Here is a 15667-nt window from a genome sequence, read left to right as displayed (position 1 = left end):
AAAATTTGTCTAAAGTTACACAAGAAATAAGGAATCACTGTGATTTGAACATGAGTCCTGTGATTTCATATAGAGTGCTATTTCTATGAATCCAAATTTGTTTCTGATTGATTTATTGATAATTGAGTATGCTATGTACGTAGTAGAATAATCCTACCTTTTAAACTTATTTAGAGTTTGGAGTTATATTAGCTGATATATGATAAGCCTAATGGGGTGATGATGTTAATGGCGTATATTTGCATAGTCCTCAGTGTACTTTCACATTACATCATCTCATTCAATGACATGACCTTATTAACTAGATAAATTAGGTAATATAATACATGTTAGTAGTTTAGGAAGTTGTGAATTAGTGAGATTGTGAGGTAACAGGGGGCATAGCTATAATTTGAAATCAATTCCAATACTCTTCCCGTTGTGCCATTGATGCCTGTCATTTAAAAAAAAAACTGTTCTTTTATCTGCTTTATTCTGCAAAAGTGGTTAACAGTACTTTGTGGCTTTTTGTACACATTTTATAAAAATAAGTTTATGATTTCTCATAATGGCATAAACATGTGATTATAAATGAAAACATTTTCTTTTTTTTTTAGATATTGTAGATACGAGTGAACTGAAATATTTTTTTGAGACCAACTATTCTCAAATATATTTCATCTTCTATGAAAATTTCATAACACTGGAAAATAGCTTAAAATTAAAAGGTAAGGTTTTTTTTTTCCATCAGATTATGTCATGGTATTAAAATGTATTCACATTTATGGTGGAAATTTTTCTCACATGTTAAAGAACAATAACAACAAGTCCCTAGTCAATGTTTCAGTCTTATGCCCTCCTAAACATTTTTGGAGGAACATTTTGGATGGACCATTTTGATTGAAAAAAGAATTACAATTGTGATATTTACATTCCGTCTCTTCTCATTTCATTTTATAAGGTAGGTGCTAATGAACAATGAAACAGCTAAAAAGTGGTTAGCAAGAGAAAATGGGAGGAATGAGTTGTAAAATGGACACTAAACCTTTGTTGTTGTTCACTCATGTTGACTTTTGCGGGGTTTTCTTGGCAAAGATACTAGAGTAGTTTGCCATTTCCTCCTCCAGCTCATTTTACAGATGAAGAAACTGAGACAAACAGGGTTAGGTGACTTGCCCTGGGTCACACAGCTAGTAAGTGTCTGAGGCTCATCAGGAAGATGAGTCTTCATGACTCTAGGCCTGGCACTATGCATAGTGCCACCTAGCTGCCCCATACTACATGAAATCATTGGTCCTGAATAGAGCTGGACAGGATTCTACTGATCATTTTAGTTTAAAACTGAAGTCTTCAGAAGTTAAACATAAGACATGTTTCCCCTAAAGTATATAGAGATAGGACTGTTATCCAGGTCACTAATCCTGTTCTAGTCTAGTTGAAAGATGAATGGGCTTTGTATGAGTAAAGTTATTGAACAAAGAGTGGCTTCTGTTACTAATAAAGTTAGTTTTGTTCTTTCATTTATAGATGACTCTTTTGTTACTCATAACTTCTACCGAATTCTTACTGATAAGTTCCATTTTGAGGTGAAAGTGATTTTGGGTTCTTAAGAATCCAAGCTTTGCCATTGGAGTGCTCAGTAGTATGGGACTGCTAATTTTGAATGGCTTTAAGCGCAGGGCCATTGATGGGCTTTTATGTCTGTCATTTTAGGATAAGCCTCACTGCTTAGTTTAAAGAGTTGGCTATTAGGTGATGAATTTTTATTTTTGTTCATATTAATGCATGAAAACCCTATTTTTGTGGAAGGAGATTGTAATCCTCATTAGTGTAGTGTATACTCACACTGAGAAATCCTTGAAGCATTAAATTAAGTAGCACAACATGTTCCATGTGGTCCATTCCATATATATTTTACTATCATAAAAGCGTACTTTGATTTCTGGTAATTTCCAGAGGTAGCCCACAATGATTTCTAACTTTAATTTCTGCTGGGCACCTGATTTGTGTTCATCTGGTTTGTTGTTTTTGTTGTTTGTCCTTTGTTCTTGAGGAGGACCATGACATCAGGATGGTGATGTCATGACTTGCAAATGAATTGGATTTAAGTGAGGTTTACAGTTATTACAAATGCGTTATACTGTTTTGGAACTTTTTTTTTTTTTTTACATAATGTAAGATTCCTTAAATATAACGTATCATGTGCTATGCATTAATTATCTATTGTTTCTGGTTTTATAGACTACAGGCACTTTGAGATTTAATTTAGAAACAGCTATAGATGCTATGTTTTATGTAAAAAATTGATATAGACATTTTAGATTTTTAAATTACCTAGTTTGCACCTCCCTTTTTAGTCTTTATCTTCTGATTCCATAGGAATGTGGAGAAGTAAAGTACAATGTGATTTTGGCCCAGAATAACAAATAACAAAAATTAAAGCTCTGGATCTGGGTTCTTAACCTGTTTCCTTTTGGCAGCTAGATAGCACAATGGATAGACTCCAAGCCTGGCTTGGACTCATTAATTTTCCGGATTTCAAATTCAGCCTCAGACACTTATTTATTAGCTGTGTGACCTTGAGCAAGTCACTTAACCCTGTTTGCCTCAGTTTCCTTATCTGTAAAAGGGGCTGGAGAAGAAAATGGTAAACCACTCCAAAGGTCATAAAGAGTCAGACAAGACTAAAACAACTAAATAACAAAAATTCTTTTGGCAATTTTGGTGAAACTTGGTTATACTTTGGGGTGGAAAGGGAACTTTTCTCATATGTTAGAAATCAATTCAATTAATTGAAGAATAAATGCTTTAAGACTTTTTTTTTTTTTTAATGACTGTCTACAAGATTTCTAGCATTGGCATAGTGACATTAATGTTTTTGTTTTTTTCTATATTCCAGGAAATAATAAGTCACAACGGGAGGAGCTGGACTCTATCCTCTTTCTTTTTGAAGTAAGTGGTTTCTTTCCTTTGTATTCTTAGCATTTAAAATACTTACAGGAAATTAGAATTTTTTATTTTCTTGCCCTTTAGTTCCAACTAAAGACAATCATAAATAATTAAATAACAATGTATTATTTGTATGTCAGAACAGAAAAGAAATTTAGTCCCACAAATGTGTGTACTGATAATTGTTTGAAAATTTTCCTATTGTTTTCCTATTATACTTGGCATTTCTTTGTTTTAATACCACACTATTTAGATTTCGGTGGAAATATGTATGCAAAATAAAATTAAAAACCCTTAACTTTAAAACTTAATTAAAATGAAGTTTTTCCTCAAGTTTTTTTATGTTAAAAGTCTTTGATCAGTAAGACTCCTCTACTACTCTACTAAGATGTGTTAAATCTTTGCATATTAATACTTAAGATGAGAATTAATTAGGGCAGATGTTCACTTTATACAGGCATTAAATCTATTTTTTTCCTTACCAAGCAAATATGCTTTTAATGTATTTGACTTTAGTTTCTTCAAAGTCATAATGTTTGCTCTTGATGTATAGTTATATTTTACCAGATTCTTTCAGTGGTAAAACTTGAAAGTCTTGTTGGCTACTTTTATACCACAAATGCCCTAATTATTGGTATTTTGGCAATAAAACATGATTAAGGAAATTGAGTTTATGTGAAGTACTAGTAAAAGGTTATTATTTATAATTAGGCATATATTATAGCCTAAAAATATTTCTAGTTCTTATTTTTGTAATTAATGTGGAGGTATTTATATTAGTATAAGAATATGCCTTGCCACTAAAAGCAGTTGAATGGGATGGAGTTAAAAAAATGGGAAAAAGACAGCTTCTACTCAGTGGAGTATGTATGGGGAGTTTTGGGGTTCTATTTGCACCCCTGTTGTTCTTCCTGTGTAACTGTCTTCATACTGCTCTCTAGTTAAGACATAAAATAACAAAAAGTTAGAGTTGGGAGGGACCTAGATGTCAACTTAGAGCATTTGTTCTTAATCTACGGTCCATAGACACCCAAGGGGGTCTGTGAATAGATTTCAGGGTATTAATGGGCTTGGATGGGAAAACATTTACACCTTTATTTTCACTAACCTTTAACTGAAATTTAGCATTTGCTCCAATTATTTAAAAGTATTATTCTGAGAAAGAGTCCTTAGGTTTCACCAGACTGCCAAAGGGATCTATGACTACACAAGGTTAAGCGTCCCTGCCTAGAAGTTATCCACTCTGAGGAAACTGACAGAGTGACTTGCCCTGGGAATTGAATTGAACCCACCTCCCTTAACTCCAAGTTTAGTTTGTTGTTGTTGTTGGTTTTTTTTTTTTACTACATTACAGCTAATTCTAAGTTAATGGGTTAGCAGAGTTTGAATTTTTATAAATCATATCAATGTCAGTATTCTTAGTGTAAATGAAACAAGAAGCTAAAAAGGTGAGTGGGGCTCCTAAATGGAAGGAGACTCAGTTCTCTTTGGAGAAACAAATAAAGCTTATAGGGTCACTTTTTATCATGCATTAAAAGGCAACAAGGAATATAATTAAATGGGATATTCTATTATTTTGTATTGTAGTGCCCATGTTAACCATTTGCAGAAGAAACCATGACCATTATAGCATAGACATAGAGCTGAAAGTGGCCTTAGATCTAGTCTCACTTATTTTTTTACGGCTAAGTATCTCTGAAGGCAAAAGAGGTGAATGAAGTTTCTTGCCCCGGGTCTCACGGGTAAGAACATAGCAGAGCTGAGATTCTGGCTCCAATTCCAAAGCTCTTCATGCTGTATCATACTACCTTCCTAGAAGAAGAGAACGATTTCAAGGCTTGTGACTTTGAAGATAGTGGTACCCCAACAGAAACAGGGAAATTGGGAAGTGAAGAGTTAAAGGGAAACATGAGTTTAGTTGTTGAAGATGCTAATAGAATAGCCAAATGGTGTGTTCCAAAAGATATATACTCAAGAATGAATTTCTCAAGATGAATTAAGTCTGGATGTTTGTATGCAATCCATTAAATATCTTTGGGGAAAGCCTGTATTTAGGGATAATAGGATTTAGAGCTGGATGGAATCCTTCAGGTCATATAGTATGTTACCAATGATTTCCTAATTGCCAAGTCCAGTGATCTTCTCTCAGTCTTCATTCTCCTTGACCTCTGTGCTGCCCATGACACTGTGTTGATCATTTTCTTTTCCTTGATACTCTCTTCTCTCAAGGTTTTTAAACCACTCCCCTCCTTCCCCCCCTGCCATTTATTTATTTCTTTACACTTTGAGTTCTAAGTTGTCTCACTCTCTTCCTCCCAACCTCAGAAGGCCAACATTTGACATCTTATCTATCTATCTATCTATCTATCTATCTATCTATCTATCTATCTATCTGTCTATCTGTCTGTCTATCTATCCTCTATCTACCTATCTATGTGTGAAACCATACTACAATACATACTTCCATATAGCAGTTCTTTCTCTGGAGGTAGATAGCATCTTCCTTCATGGGTCCTGAAGTTGATTTGAATACTCATATGAATAGCTTAGTCATTCACATTTACTCTTCGAACAATGTTCTTGTTAGTGTATACAATGTTCTCTTGATTCTACTTGTTTCATTTTTTGTTATTTCATGCAAATCTTTGTATGTTTTTCTAAAATAAGCTTGCTTATTTCTTACAGCACAGTAGTATTCCATCACAATTATATGCCACAACTCATTTCAGCCATTCCACAACTGATGGGCATCCTCTCAATTTCCAGTTTTTTGCTACCACAAAGAGAGCTGCTATATATATTTTAGAACATATAGGTTCTTTTCCTTTTTCCCTGATCACCTTGAGAAACAGGCCTAACAGTGGTATTGCTGTCAAAGGGCATATAAGTTTTATTACTCTTTAGGCATAATTCCGTATTGCTCTCCAAAATGGTTGGATCAGTTCACAATTTCATCAACAGTGTATTAGGGTCCCAATTTTTCCTCATCCCGAACAACAGTTGTCATTTTCCCCTTCTTTCATTTTAGCCAATCTGATACTTGTGAATTGGTATCTCAAAGTAGTTTTAATTTGTATTTCTCGAATCAATAATGATTTGGAGCATTTTTTCATATGGCTATGTATAGCTTTGATTTCTTCTTCCAAAAACTGCCTGTTTGTATCCTTTGGCCATTTGTCAATTGGAGAATGACTTATATTCTTATAAATTTGACAGAGTACTCTCTATTTGAGATATGAGTCCTTTATCCAAGAAACGGTTTATAAATTTTCCCCCCAAATTTTCTGCTTTCCTTCTTACCTTGACTACATTGGTTTTATTTGTTAAAAAAAAAACTTTAATGTAATCAAAATTATCTGATTTACATCTCACAATGCTATCTCTTGTTTATTCATAAATTCTTCTATCCATAAATCTGATAGGTGATATATTCCATTTTCTTATAATATACTTACTCAGCTTGCCTTAGACTGGATGACTGCTTTACCTCCACTTTTAATTATTTCTGCCATCTAAAATTCACTTTGAGACATTATTTTTAGTTATTTGGGGGTGGGAGATTTGGGAGAACCAGGTAATTTCCTTATTCTGTCATCTTCCCACAATTCCTAGGATTTAAAGACAGCATCTCTACTAGTTTTCCTCCTACCGGACTGTTCCTTTTCTGTTTCCTTCTCTGGATCTTTTTCTATATCATGTCTTCTAACTATAGATGTTCTTTAAGGGTCCGTCTTGGGCCCTCTTCTCTTCTCCCTCTATACTATACTTCACTGTACTATATCATACTATACTATGCTTCTCATCAGCTCTCATGAATTTAATTACTGTCTCTATGCTGATGACTCTCAAATTTATCTGTCCTGCTCCCCACTCTCTCTGCTGACCTCTAATCTTGCATCTTCAACTGCCATTCACATATCTTAAGCTGGATTTCCGGTAGACATCTTAATACGTCCAAAACAGAACTCATTATTTCTCCCCCAATCCCTCCTCCTACCTTCCCTATTTCTGTAGAGAACAACACCATCCTCCCAGTTCCTTAGACTTGCAACCTGGGAGTCATTCTGGATTCCTCACTATCTCTCATTCCCCTAACCAATCTGTGGCCAAGGCCTGTTGATGTCACTTTTGCAACAACTCTTAAATACACCCCCTTCTCTCTCCTGACACTGCCACCCCTCTAGTACAGGCACCTCATCACCTCAAACCTAGACTATTGTAGTAGCTTGCTGATGGGTCTGCCTTCCTCAAGTCTCTCCTCACTCCAATCCATCTACTCAGCAACTAAAGCTATTTTACTCAAGTACAGATCCAGCTATGTCAACTCCTCCTTCCCCTACCCCACCCCCCATTCATTAAACTCCAGTGGCTCCCTATCAGCTCCAGGTTCAAATACAAAATGCTCTGTTTGGCATTAACTTCATAAACTAGCTTCCTCCTGCCTTTCCAGCCTTTTTACATCTTCCTCTCCCTCTCTCCATATATATTCTTGACTCCAGTGACACCAGGCTTTTTGCTTTTGATGAACTAGATACCACATCTCTGGGCTCTTGGTATTTTTTTCTAGCTGTCCTTCATGCCTGGGATGCTCTCTTCTTCGTCTCCACCTTCAGCCTACCATTTAACTCCCAGCCAAAATTGCTGCTTTACAGGAAGCTTTTCCCAATCCCTCATAATTCTACTGTTTTCTCTTTCTTCGTTATAGCTTGTTTGTACATATTTGTTTATTTTCTTTCTTCCCCATTAGTTTGTGAGCTCTTTGAGGGCAGGAACTATCTTTTGCCTCTTTTTGTGTCCCCTGTACTTAGCACAGTGTCTGACACATAGTAAGTACTCAATAAATGTTTATTGACTGACTTTTATTTTATTTTAGAACATATCATGAAAGACATAGTTGATGAACATAAGGGTAGGATAATGGTGAATACAAATGATGGTTGCATGTTTGATGAAGCATTGCTTTATCAAGAACAGTTCATGCCAGGCCAGCTTAATTTTTTTTTTTTTTTGAAAGTGACTAATCTAGTCCCCAAAGGAAAATTTGTGAATATAGTTTAATCTAGATTTTAACAAATTTTTTGGTAAAACTATGCCATACTTTTCCAATAGAGAGCTGTAGATTCTGAATCTATGGATTCAAAACTCGTTGGATGGTTGGACTCAGAGAACAGTTAATAACTCATTTTCATTGTGGCAGGAAGTCTTCTGTGTAGTATCTTTTGGATCTCCTTTGTACTGTGCTATTTAATATTTTTATCAACTGGCTTGGATAAAGGCATAGGTATATGCTTATTAGATTTTCAGATGATGCAAAACTGGGGAGGAGGGATAGATAACACTGGATGACAGTCATGATTCACAAAAGATCTTGAAAGTCTAGAGCATTGGACTGAATCTAACAAGATGGAATTCTACAGGTATAAATGTAAACACTTACAGTTGGGTACACAAAAAATCAATTTTACAAGTTCAAAATATAGTAGAGACATGGCTAGACTGAAATTGTGAAAAGTTGGATGCTCATTCCAGTCTTGGAATTCATACATTGGAAGTACCCTTCGCCTCTGTAGTCTCTCCCCAATCATCTGTCTGATCATATGGTTCCCTAATTAAATACTTTTTGTCAATCTGAAAACTTTTAGAGCCATAGATAGAGATGATAATGATTATGAGGGTAAAGAGAATAGATTTAAAACTTTTACTTTTTTTTCTTTTGCGTGTATTTTACCACAACGAAAAAATCAATTTTTATTCATATATTAAATCTTTCAGACACATAGATTGATCTCTCCTTTGGGAGACTCTGGTGTCAACATAATGTAGTGCTGAATTGGCATCAGGCTTCAAGCCAAACTAAAGGTATACAGGACCATGATAGTGTTCAGTGTTTCAGTTATAGCAAGACCTAGACATACTATTTAGATCAATGTCATCCACATCACCTGTGAGAAAAACCTTACAATAAATGACAAGATGTGGTTACTTTCAACACTTTAAAACGTAGAAAATCTGTCAACATTCATTCATTCATTCATACATTCATTCATACAGTGACTTGACCAAGATCATTCACATTACTACCTATTGAAGATTTTCACAGACAACTGAACTCAAAACTTAGCTTGTCTTTCATCCCAAATCTGTTCCTCATTCTGCCTTAATTATTTCTGATAGCATCATTCATTTAGTCCCCCATTTTTGATATATGAGAGGTGTTACCTTTGACTCTTTCTCCTCTCAAGTCTCATCTAGCTATTTCCCAAATTCTGATGGTTCCACACCTGCATCGTTTCTTGTCTCCTTCGTCTCCTATCTTTTCCAGCCTATCTTAATTTCTTTATAACTGGACTATTGCAGGAGTTTCTCTCCAAACAGGCCTTCCTGTCAGCTTTTTCTCCCTACTGCAAACCCACCATTTATGTATGTACTAATTCCATATGCATAGATCCGGATATTTCATTCCTGCTAAAAATATTTTTAGTGGTTCAAGCTCTAAACAAAGTTCGTATCCTCTTTTTTCTGATTGAGAACTATCCTGCCTTTCTTTAATTATCTAATATTATCTCTCTCCATACACCTTAGGTTTCATTAAAGCTTGACTATGTCCCCTGACTCATATCTTTCTGCTCTTCCACCTATAGTTCCATGCTCTTCACTATATATTGAATGTCTCTTCTTTCTACCCTGTAAGTGCCAGCTCAAATGTGGTGGATCTCCTCTGTTGGGTAATGACCTTACTTCTAGGATCTTATGTAGCATTTTGTTATAAATCATTCCAATTTATGTAAGAGTGTGTACTTGAACTTTTTTGGTATCTTATCCTTATTAGTTTATAAGCTCCCTGAGGGGAGGTATTGTTACTCTTCCCTGCCTCCTAGCCTGGTGTCTGACAATAGGTTTACAAATACAAAAAAGAAAATACTTCCTGTCCTTGAGTTGCTAATTTGGGGGCAGAGGCAGAAATACAACCAGTACACAGATAAGTGGTAATTTGAAGTGGAAGAGAACATTGTTGTTGCTGTTTGTCCTTTGTTCTAAAAGGGAGGTGATGGCATAACATGCAAGTGAATTGGATTTAAGTGAGGCAGGGCTGTGCAAAGTCACTAGCCTCAGTTTCTCCTGACTGGAGCCATCTGGGTCCAGTGACAAGACACAGATCAGGATGACTGGAGATGGCCCTGGATACAGTGGGAAACCTTGGCCTTTTTAAAAGCTGAGGTCTTTAACAGATCTCAGTTTGACTGAGGCAGTACTCATTCAATGACTAAGGTTAGATAAGAAATGAGGCAGAGAATGGTCTCTTTTACCCAGTCAAAAAAAAAAAGTCAATCTGGGAGGGGAAGACTTTCAGGGTTTTTATCCAGAAATTGCTATTTACATTCACTCTGAGCAATCTGGGCCCAAATGATTAACATGTAGGGCTTGGGTTGGGACCCATGAGAGGCAGAGTGATTTGGGTTTAAGGCATGGTACTCAAGAAAAAAATCTAGTCTTTAAACCCCAAGATATGTTTCAAGGTTTTGGTGATCAAAATTTACATTCCTTTGGGTAGAGCACCCACAGGTAAGGGTATGATACCCTACGTGGACAGAGGGAAGGGAAAGAGAAGAAAGAAAGAAAGGAAAGGAAAGAAGGAAGGAAGAAACTGTATTGCCCAACTGGCCATTTCCACTTGGGTCTCCATTAGAATAGTTCCTACTACTTGGAAGACAACTTTAACTACTGGTAGGATCTGGGAAGGCATTGCATAAGAAGTGGTACCTGAGTGGCTGGAGGGGGGAAGGGGAGGAAGGGGGAAGAAATTTATATTTGAAAGCTGTATATTTGAAAGGAATAGCAAGTTGTGCCTAGTAGATTTGCAGTTTCATGTACAATCATCTTTTTATCGTACTATGCTATGGAAATGCTTGTTTTATTCCATAAATTAAAAAGAGAATAAAACAAAGAAGCTGTAGATTCTAAAATTTGGATAGAAAGGACAACATTCCAGGTGTGGGGGCAGCCTGTGCAAAATCATGAAGGTAGGAAATGAAATGTTATATGGGGAACAGCTCTTAAGCCAGTTTAAAGTGCATGAAGGGGAGTATTATGAAATATATCCAAAAAGGTAGGTAGAAATCAGATTATAGAAGACTTTAAATACCAAGCTAAGGCTTTTGTATTTTGGTAGCCAAATGGTGAGGGAGCCACTGAAGATTTCTGGCCCAGGGAGGAAAACACTTGGTATTGTATTTTAGGAATATTAATTTCTTGTTGTTGCTCATTTGTTTCAGTTGTGTCTGACTCTTTGTGATTCCATTTAGGGCTTTCTTGATAGTGATACTGGAGTGGTTTGACATTTCCTTCTCCAGTATTAACTTTGCAGCTGTGTAAATGGATTAGCAAGGAGAGAGAGTAGACAGTAGACACAAGGAGGCCACTTAGGAGGCTTGTGTTATGTGGTTTGTCCTTCATTCTCCAAGAGGACCATGACATTAGGGAGATGATGACCTTGATTTGAGTGAGGGAGGGCTTTGGAGGCTATTGTGGTAGTCCAGGTGGAGATGATAATAATTTAAAGGAGGGTGGTGATCATTGAGTAGATAAGGGGGTAAATGTTTGAGAGAAAGAATGACAGGGCCTAGGGCATCAGCAGGCCAGATAAGTGTGTAGGGGTCTGGTAAAAAGAAAACCAGGACAGCTACTAAGGCTTTGAGAACATTAGAAAAATAAAGAATGGGTAAATGATAAGTCTTGATTTAGTGGTCCTCTGTCTCACTGGAAAGATTCGAGTTGTTGACTCATAGCTACCCAAGTGGTTTGAGGAACCATGTTACTCTCTCCACCCATCTTCCCCATGGGATCTAGGGAGCTCTGGGTCAGGAGAGGAAGATAAAGTAAAGGAAAATGGCATCTTCTGGTCAACAGGTTGCCCCCGTGGGATTTGGGGAGGTTGAAGGGAGGGGCAGGGGAGTTGAAGTTCTCCTTTCTAGCCTATAGGTTTCAGACTATTCTTTTCCCTTATTTTGAAAATTGGGATAATTGCCCTTTCCAGTTATGTGGTGCTTCATCCATTCTCCAGTATCTCTGCAATATCAGAACAATTTGCTCCTCCTTTCTGCCTGAGGACCTTCTTTCTACCTTAGTCCTACTTTAAGGCTATGTAATTTGAATTAATCAAGCATAACTAGGTGCTTTAGGAAATTCAGCTTGAGAGCTGAATAGGTTGAACTGGAGCGGGTAGAGATTTGAGTCAGGGAGACTAACCAGAAAATTTTTGCAATTTGTTTGATACTGTTGTTGATACTGAAGGTGATGAAGGCCTACACCAGAATGGTGACATTGTTAGGGAAGAAAAGGACAGTTATATGAGAATTGTTATGAAGGTAAAATTGATAGAACTTGGCAACAGATTGGTTAATATGGGTGTGTGTATATGAAGGACAGTGAGGAGTCCCAGATGATACCTAGATTTCAAGTTTGGGTGATTGGGAGGATAACGGTGTCTTCCAAAGTAATAGGGAAGATAGGAAGAAGGGAGGGCTAGGTAAGGAAGATAATGCATTCAAACTTGGGCATGTGTTTAAGATGTCTATGAGACATCTGGTATGAGATATTCATTAAATAGCTGGAGGTTAGGAGGTCTGTAGATTAGAAGAGAAGTTAAAGCTGAATAGGTAGATCTTAGAATCATGAGCATGGAGATGATAATTGAATGCTTGGGAGTAGATGAGATTGCCAAGTGACAGTAATACATCCTTAATAAATGGATTTGTTTCGTGAACTTTGGATTCAGTCAAAGGGCCTCACTTGCCAATCTAGAGGGCCTCATGTGGCAGATTCCCTAATCCTAGGCAGGCTAGGAAAAGAGGGTCCAAGACACAGCCTTGGGGGACAGTCACTCACCTTACTAATAATTTCATCCTTCGTAAGGTGGAAGAATCAACAAGAGGGAATTCCATTCTATATCTGATTCTTACTAACAGGAAGAAAAATGTTTAATAAGAGTTGTTTGGAGGTGGGAGTATTGCTTGAAACATTCCCTCCACTGATGTAGACAGGCAACTAATTGGTAATATATTGTCTTAAAGAATCACCAGGATACTAGTAAGCTCCATAGCCAACATATGTCAGAGCTAGTACTTGAACTCTCCTCTTTCTGACTCCAAGATTAGCATCTATTCAACTTACCATGTTTCCTCCCAATATAAATAAAGTATGATTTGGATGACTATCCATTAAAGGGACAGAGCAGTCAGGTGGGAGGAGAAGCTGGAGGGAAGAGGGTGTCACGGTGATCAACAAAGTCTAGGTTGCAGAGTTCAGGAAGGATGAGGATTGAGAAAAGATCATTGTATTTGGCAGTTAAAAGATCATTGGCAACTTTGAAGAAAGCAATTTCAATTGAATTACATAAAGTCAGAAGACAGACTATAGAGAGTTAAGAGAATTAAGGGAAATGAAGGAGACACTGATTGTAGATGGCTTTGAATGCCAAACAGAACATTTTATATTTGATCCTGCGGGCAATAGGATACCACTGGGGTTTATTGAGTAGGGTGTGTGTGGAAGGGAGGGTGACATGTTCAGACCTGGGCTTTAGAAAAATCACTTTAGCTGCTGAAGGGAGGATGGAGTGGGGTGGGGAGAGGCTTGAGGCAGGCAGACCCACCAGTAGGCTGTTGCAATAGTCCAGGTTTGAGGTGATGAGGTGCATGTACTAGAGGGGTGGCAGTGTCAGGAGAGAGAAGGGGGTGTATTCAAGACATGCTGCAAAGGTGAAATCAACAGACCTTGGCAGTAGATTGGCTAGGGGAGTGAGAGATAGTGAGGAATCCAGAATGACTCCCAGGTAGCAAGTCTGAAGAACTGGGAGTGTGATGTTGCCCTCTACAAAATAGGGAAGGTAGAAGGAGGATTTAGGGTGAGAAATATTGAGTTCTGTTTTGGACATATTGAGTTTAAGATGTCTACTGGATACTAGTTCAAGATACGTGAAAGACAGTTGAAGATGCAAGATTGGAGGTCAGCAGAGAGGTTGGGGGCAGGATAGATAGATTTGAGAGTTATCAGCATAGAATGACAGTAATTAAATCCATGAGAACTGAGGAGATCACCAAGTGAATTATAGTATAGAAGGAGAAGAGAAGAGGGCCCAGGATAGACCCTTTGGTTAGAGCATATTGTGACCTGGAAGAAGATTCAGCAAAGGAGCCAGAAAGGGAGTGGTCAGGGGAAATCACAGTGAGGATGACAAACAAGGTTTGGGTTGCAACGCAGAGGGAGAGGTAGAATGACAACCTATTCTGATCAGATAAGGGAGTTTCAGAATTCATGAACACAGAAGTGGAATAGTTTAGAGTAATGATAACATCAAGGATATGATCATTCAAGTATGCATCTGAGGTGAGGTTGATCTATGACCCTTGAGGAGGAATCAAGTGTACTTTTTAAATAGGAGAAAAAACTCCCTTGATTAGAAATATTTTCTTTAATATCATTTTGCAGCTTTATAGTTAACCTATAGTTGGTTGGTTTGTGTAATTGCTTTTGTTACCTAATTTCTCATGGTATCTTATAAAATAACTAATATTTTTGTTTTATACAGAAAATCTTGCAGTTACTACCTGAAAGGATTTTCTTTCGATGGCATTATCACAGTATAGGTAAGATTATGGTTTTAAAAATTTCTTCTACTACTACTACAGATACTACAAATTTCTTCCTACTGTTAAATTTTCAAATTAACTTGATCAAGAGAACTTATACTCAATTACTCAAATACTCATTACTCAATTGTCTTAAAAGTAGCTTGCTTATCCTGCAGGTAGAAATTCAAGACAAGTGAATTTGATAGGTATATGAGGAATGATTAGAGGATATGGTTCACACTTACTTTCTCAAATTTAGTTAACAACATTACGGATAATGGTATTTTTTCTTGGTTCACTAGTCAAATGGCTAGAGATAAGTTACTTTAAATCCTGTTCTTTATATTACTTCCTAGCTACTCTTTATGTTCTTCATGTTTTTATTGATTTCTCAAAGTCTTTACCAAAGTAGTCATGGAAGCTAAGACACCATACTGACCAAGCAGAATTCATATGGTTTGAACCTTATTTCCTTTTCTCGTTAACAACTTGAATCTGCATAACCTCTGGCCTTGATGGATGAAATTTTTTTACAACACCCTACCTCTTCATATTTTAATCATCAGATGTTAGCTATCTAGAAGATAGATCGTACGCTGTACAAGTCTATTTTAGTCTATATTTTGCTATGGCAGATATTTATAATGGTATGCTTTGTGAATGTTTGGCTTGGAACTCTGTAATTTAAATTAACATCATGAATGTATATGATTTAATCCTCCTTCCATCCACCCATTCCCAACTCAAATACAAAAGACACATAGAAATGAAACAAGGGAATAGTAACTCTTGTTAACAGAACACCACTGGGTCCAAAAAGGGTCCCTAAATGAAACAGAGTCTGAAGACATAGTCAGAAGTCCTTCTGATTGGCTGGTTGTTGGGTTACTCCAGTGTCCTGCTCTCCTGTAAAGAAGGGAAACTCCCAATATGTCTGACAGGTTAGTATAGGCATTAGAGAGCCCATATTCACACTGTTATTGCACATGAAACTGTCTTTTATAAAATTGAACATTGGTCTTTTGATACCATTTTGAAGACCAATCACATTTGGTTATTGACATGTGCCCTAAGAAAAGAAATAATCTGCAAGATCAATTGCCATTATT

General features: G+C 36.8%; 1 protein-coding gene across 1 annotated transcript in view; it reads left to right on the top strand.

Annotated features, from left to right (window-relative positions):
* The window catches only part of RALGAPA2 (Ral GTPase activating protein catalytic subunit alpha 2), a 409611-nt gene that overhangs the window by 34846 nt on the left and 359098 nt on the right, over positions 1–15667 (top strand). The window contains exons 2-4 of the mRNA XM_036748146.1: positions 597–707; positions 2879–2931; positions 14516–14573. Of these exons, the coding sequence (XP_036604041.1) occupies positions 597–707; positions 2879–2931; positions 14516–14573 (222 nt within the window). The remainder of the gene's footprint in view (positions 1–596; positions 708–2878; positions 2932–14515; positions 14574–15667) is intronic.

This window comes from Trichosurus vulpecula, chromosome 3, assembly GCF_011100635.1.
Source record: "Trichosurus vulpecula isolate mTriVul1 chromosome 3, mTriVul1.pri, whole genome shotgun sequence".
Taxonomy (NCBI): domain Eukaryota; kingdom Metazoa; phylum Chordata; class Mammalia; order Diprotodontia; family Phalangeridae; genus Trichosurus; species Trichosurus vulpecula.
Note: the sequence above shows the minus strand (reverse complement) of the source record. Positions and strands in the feature narration are given on the sequence as shown.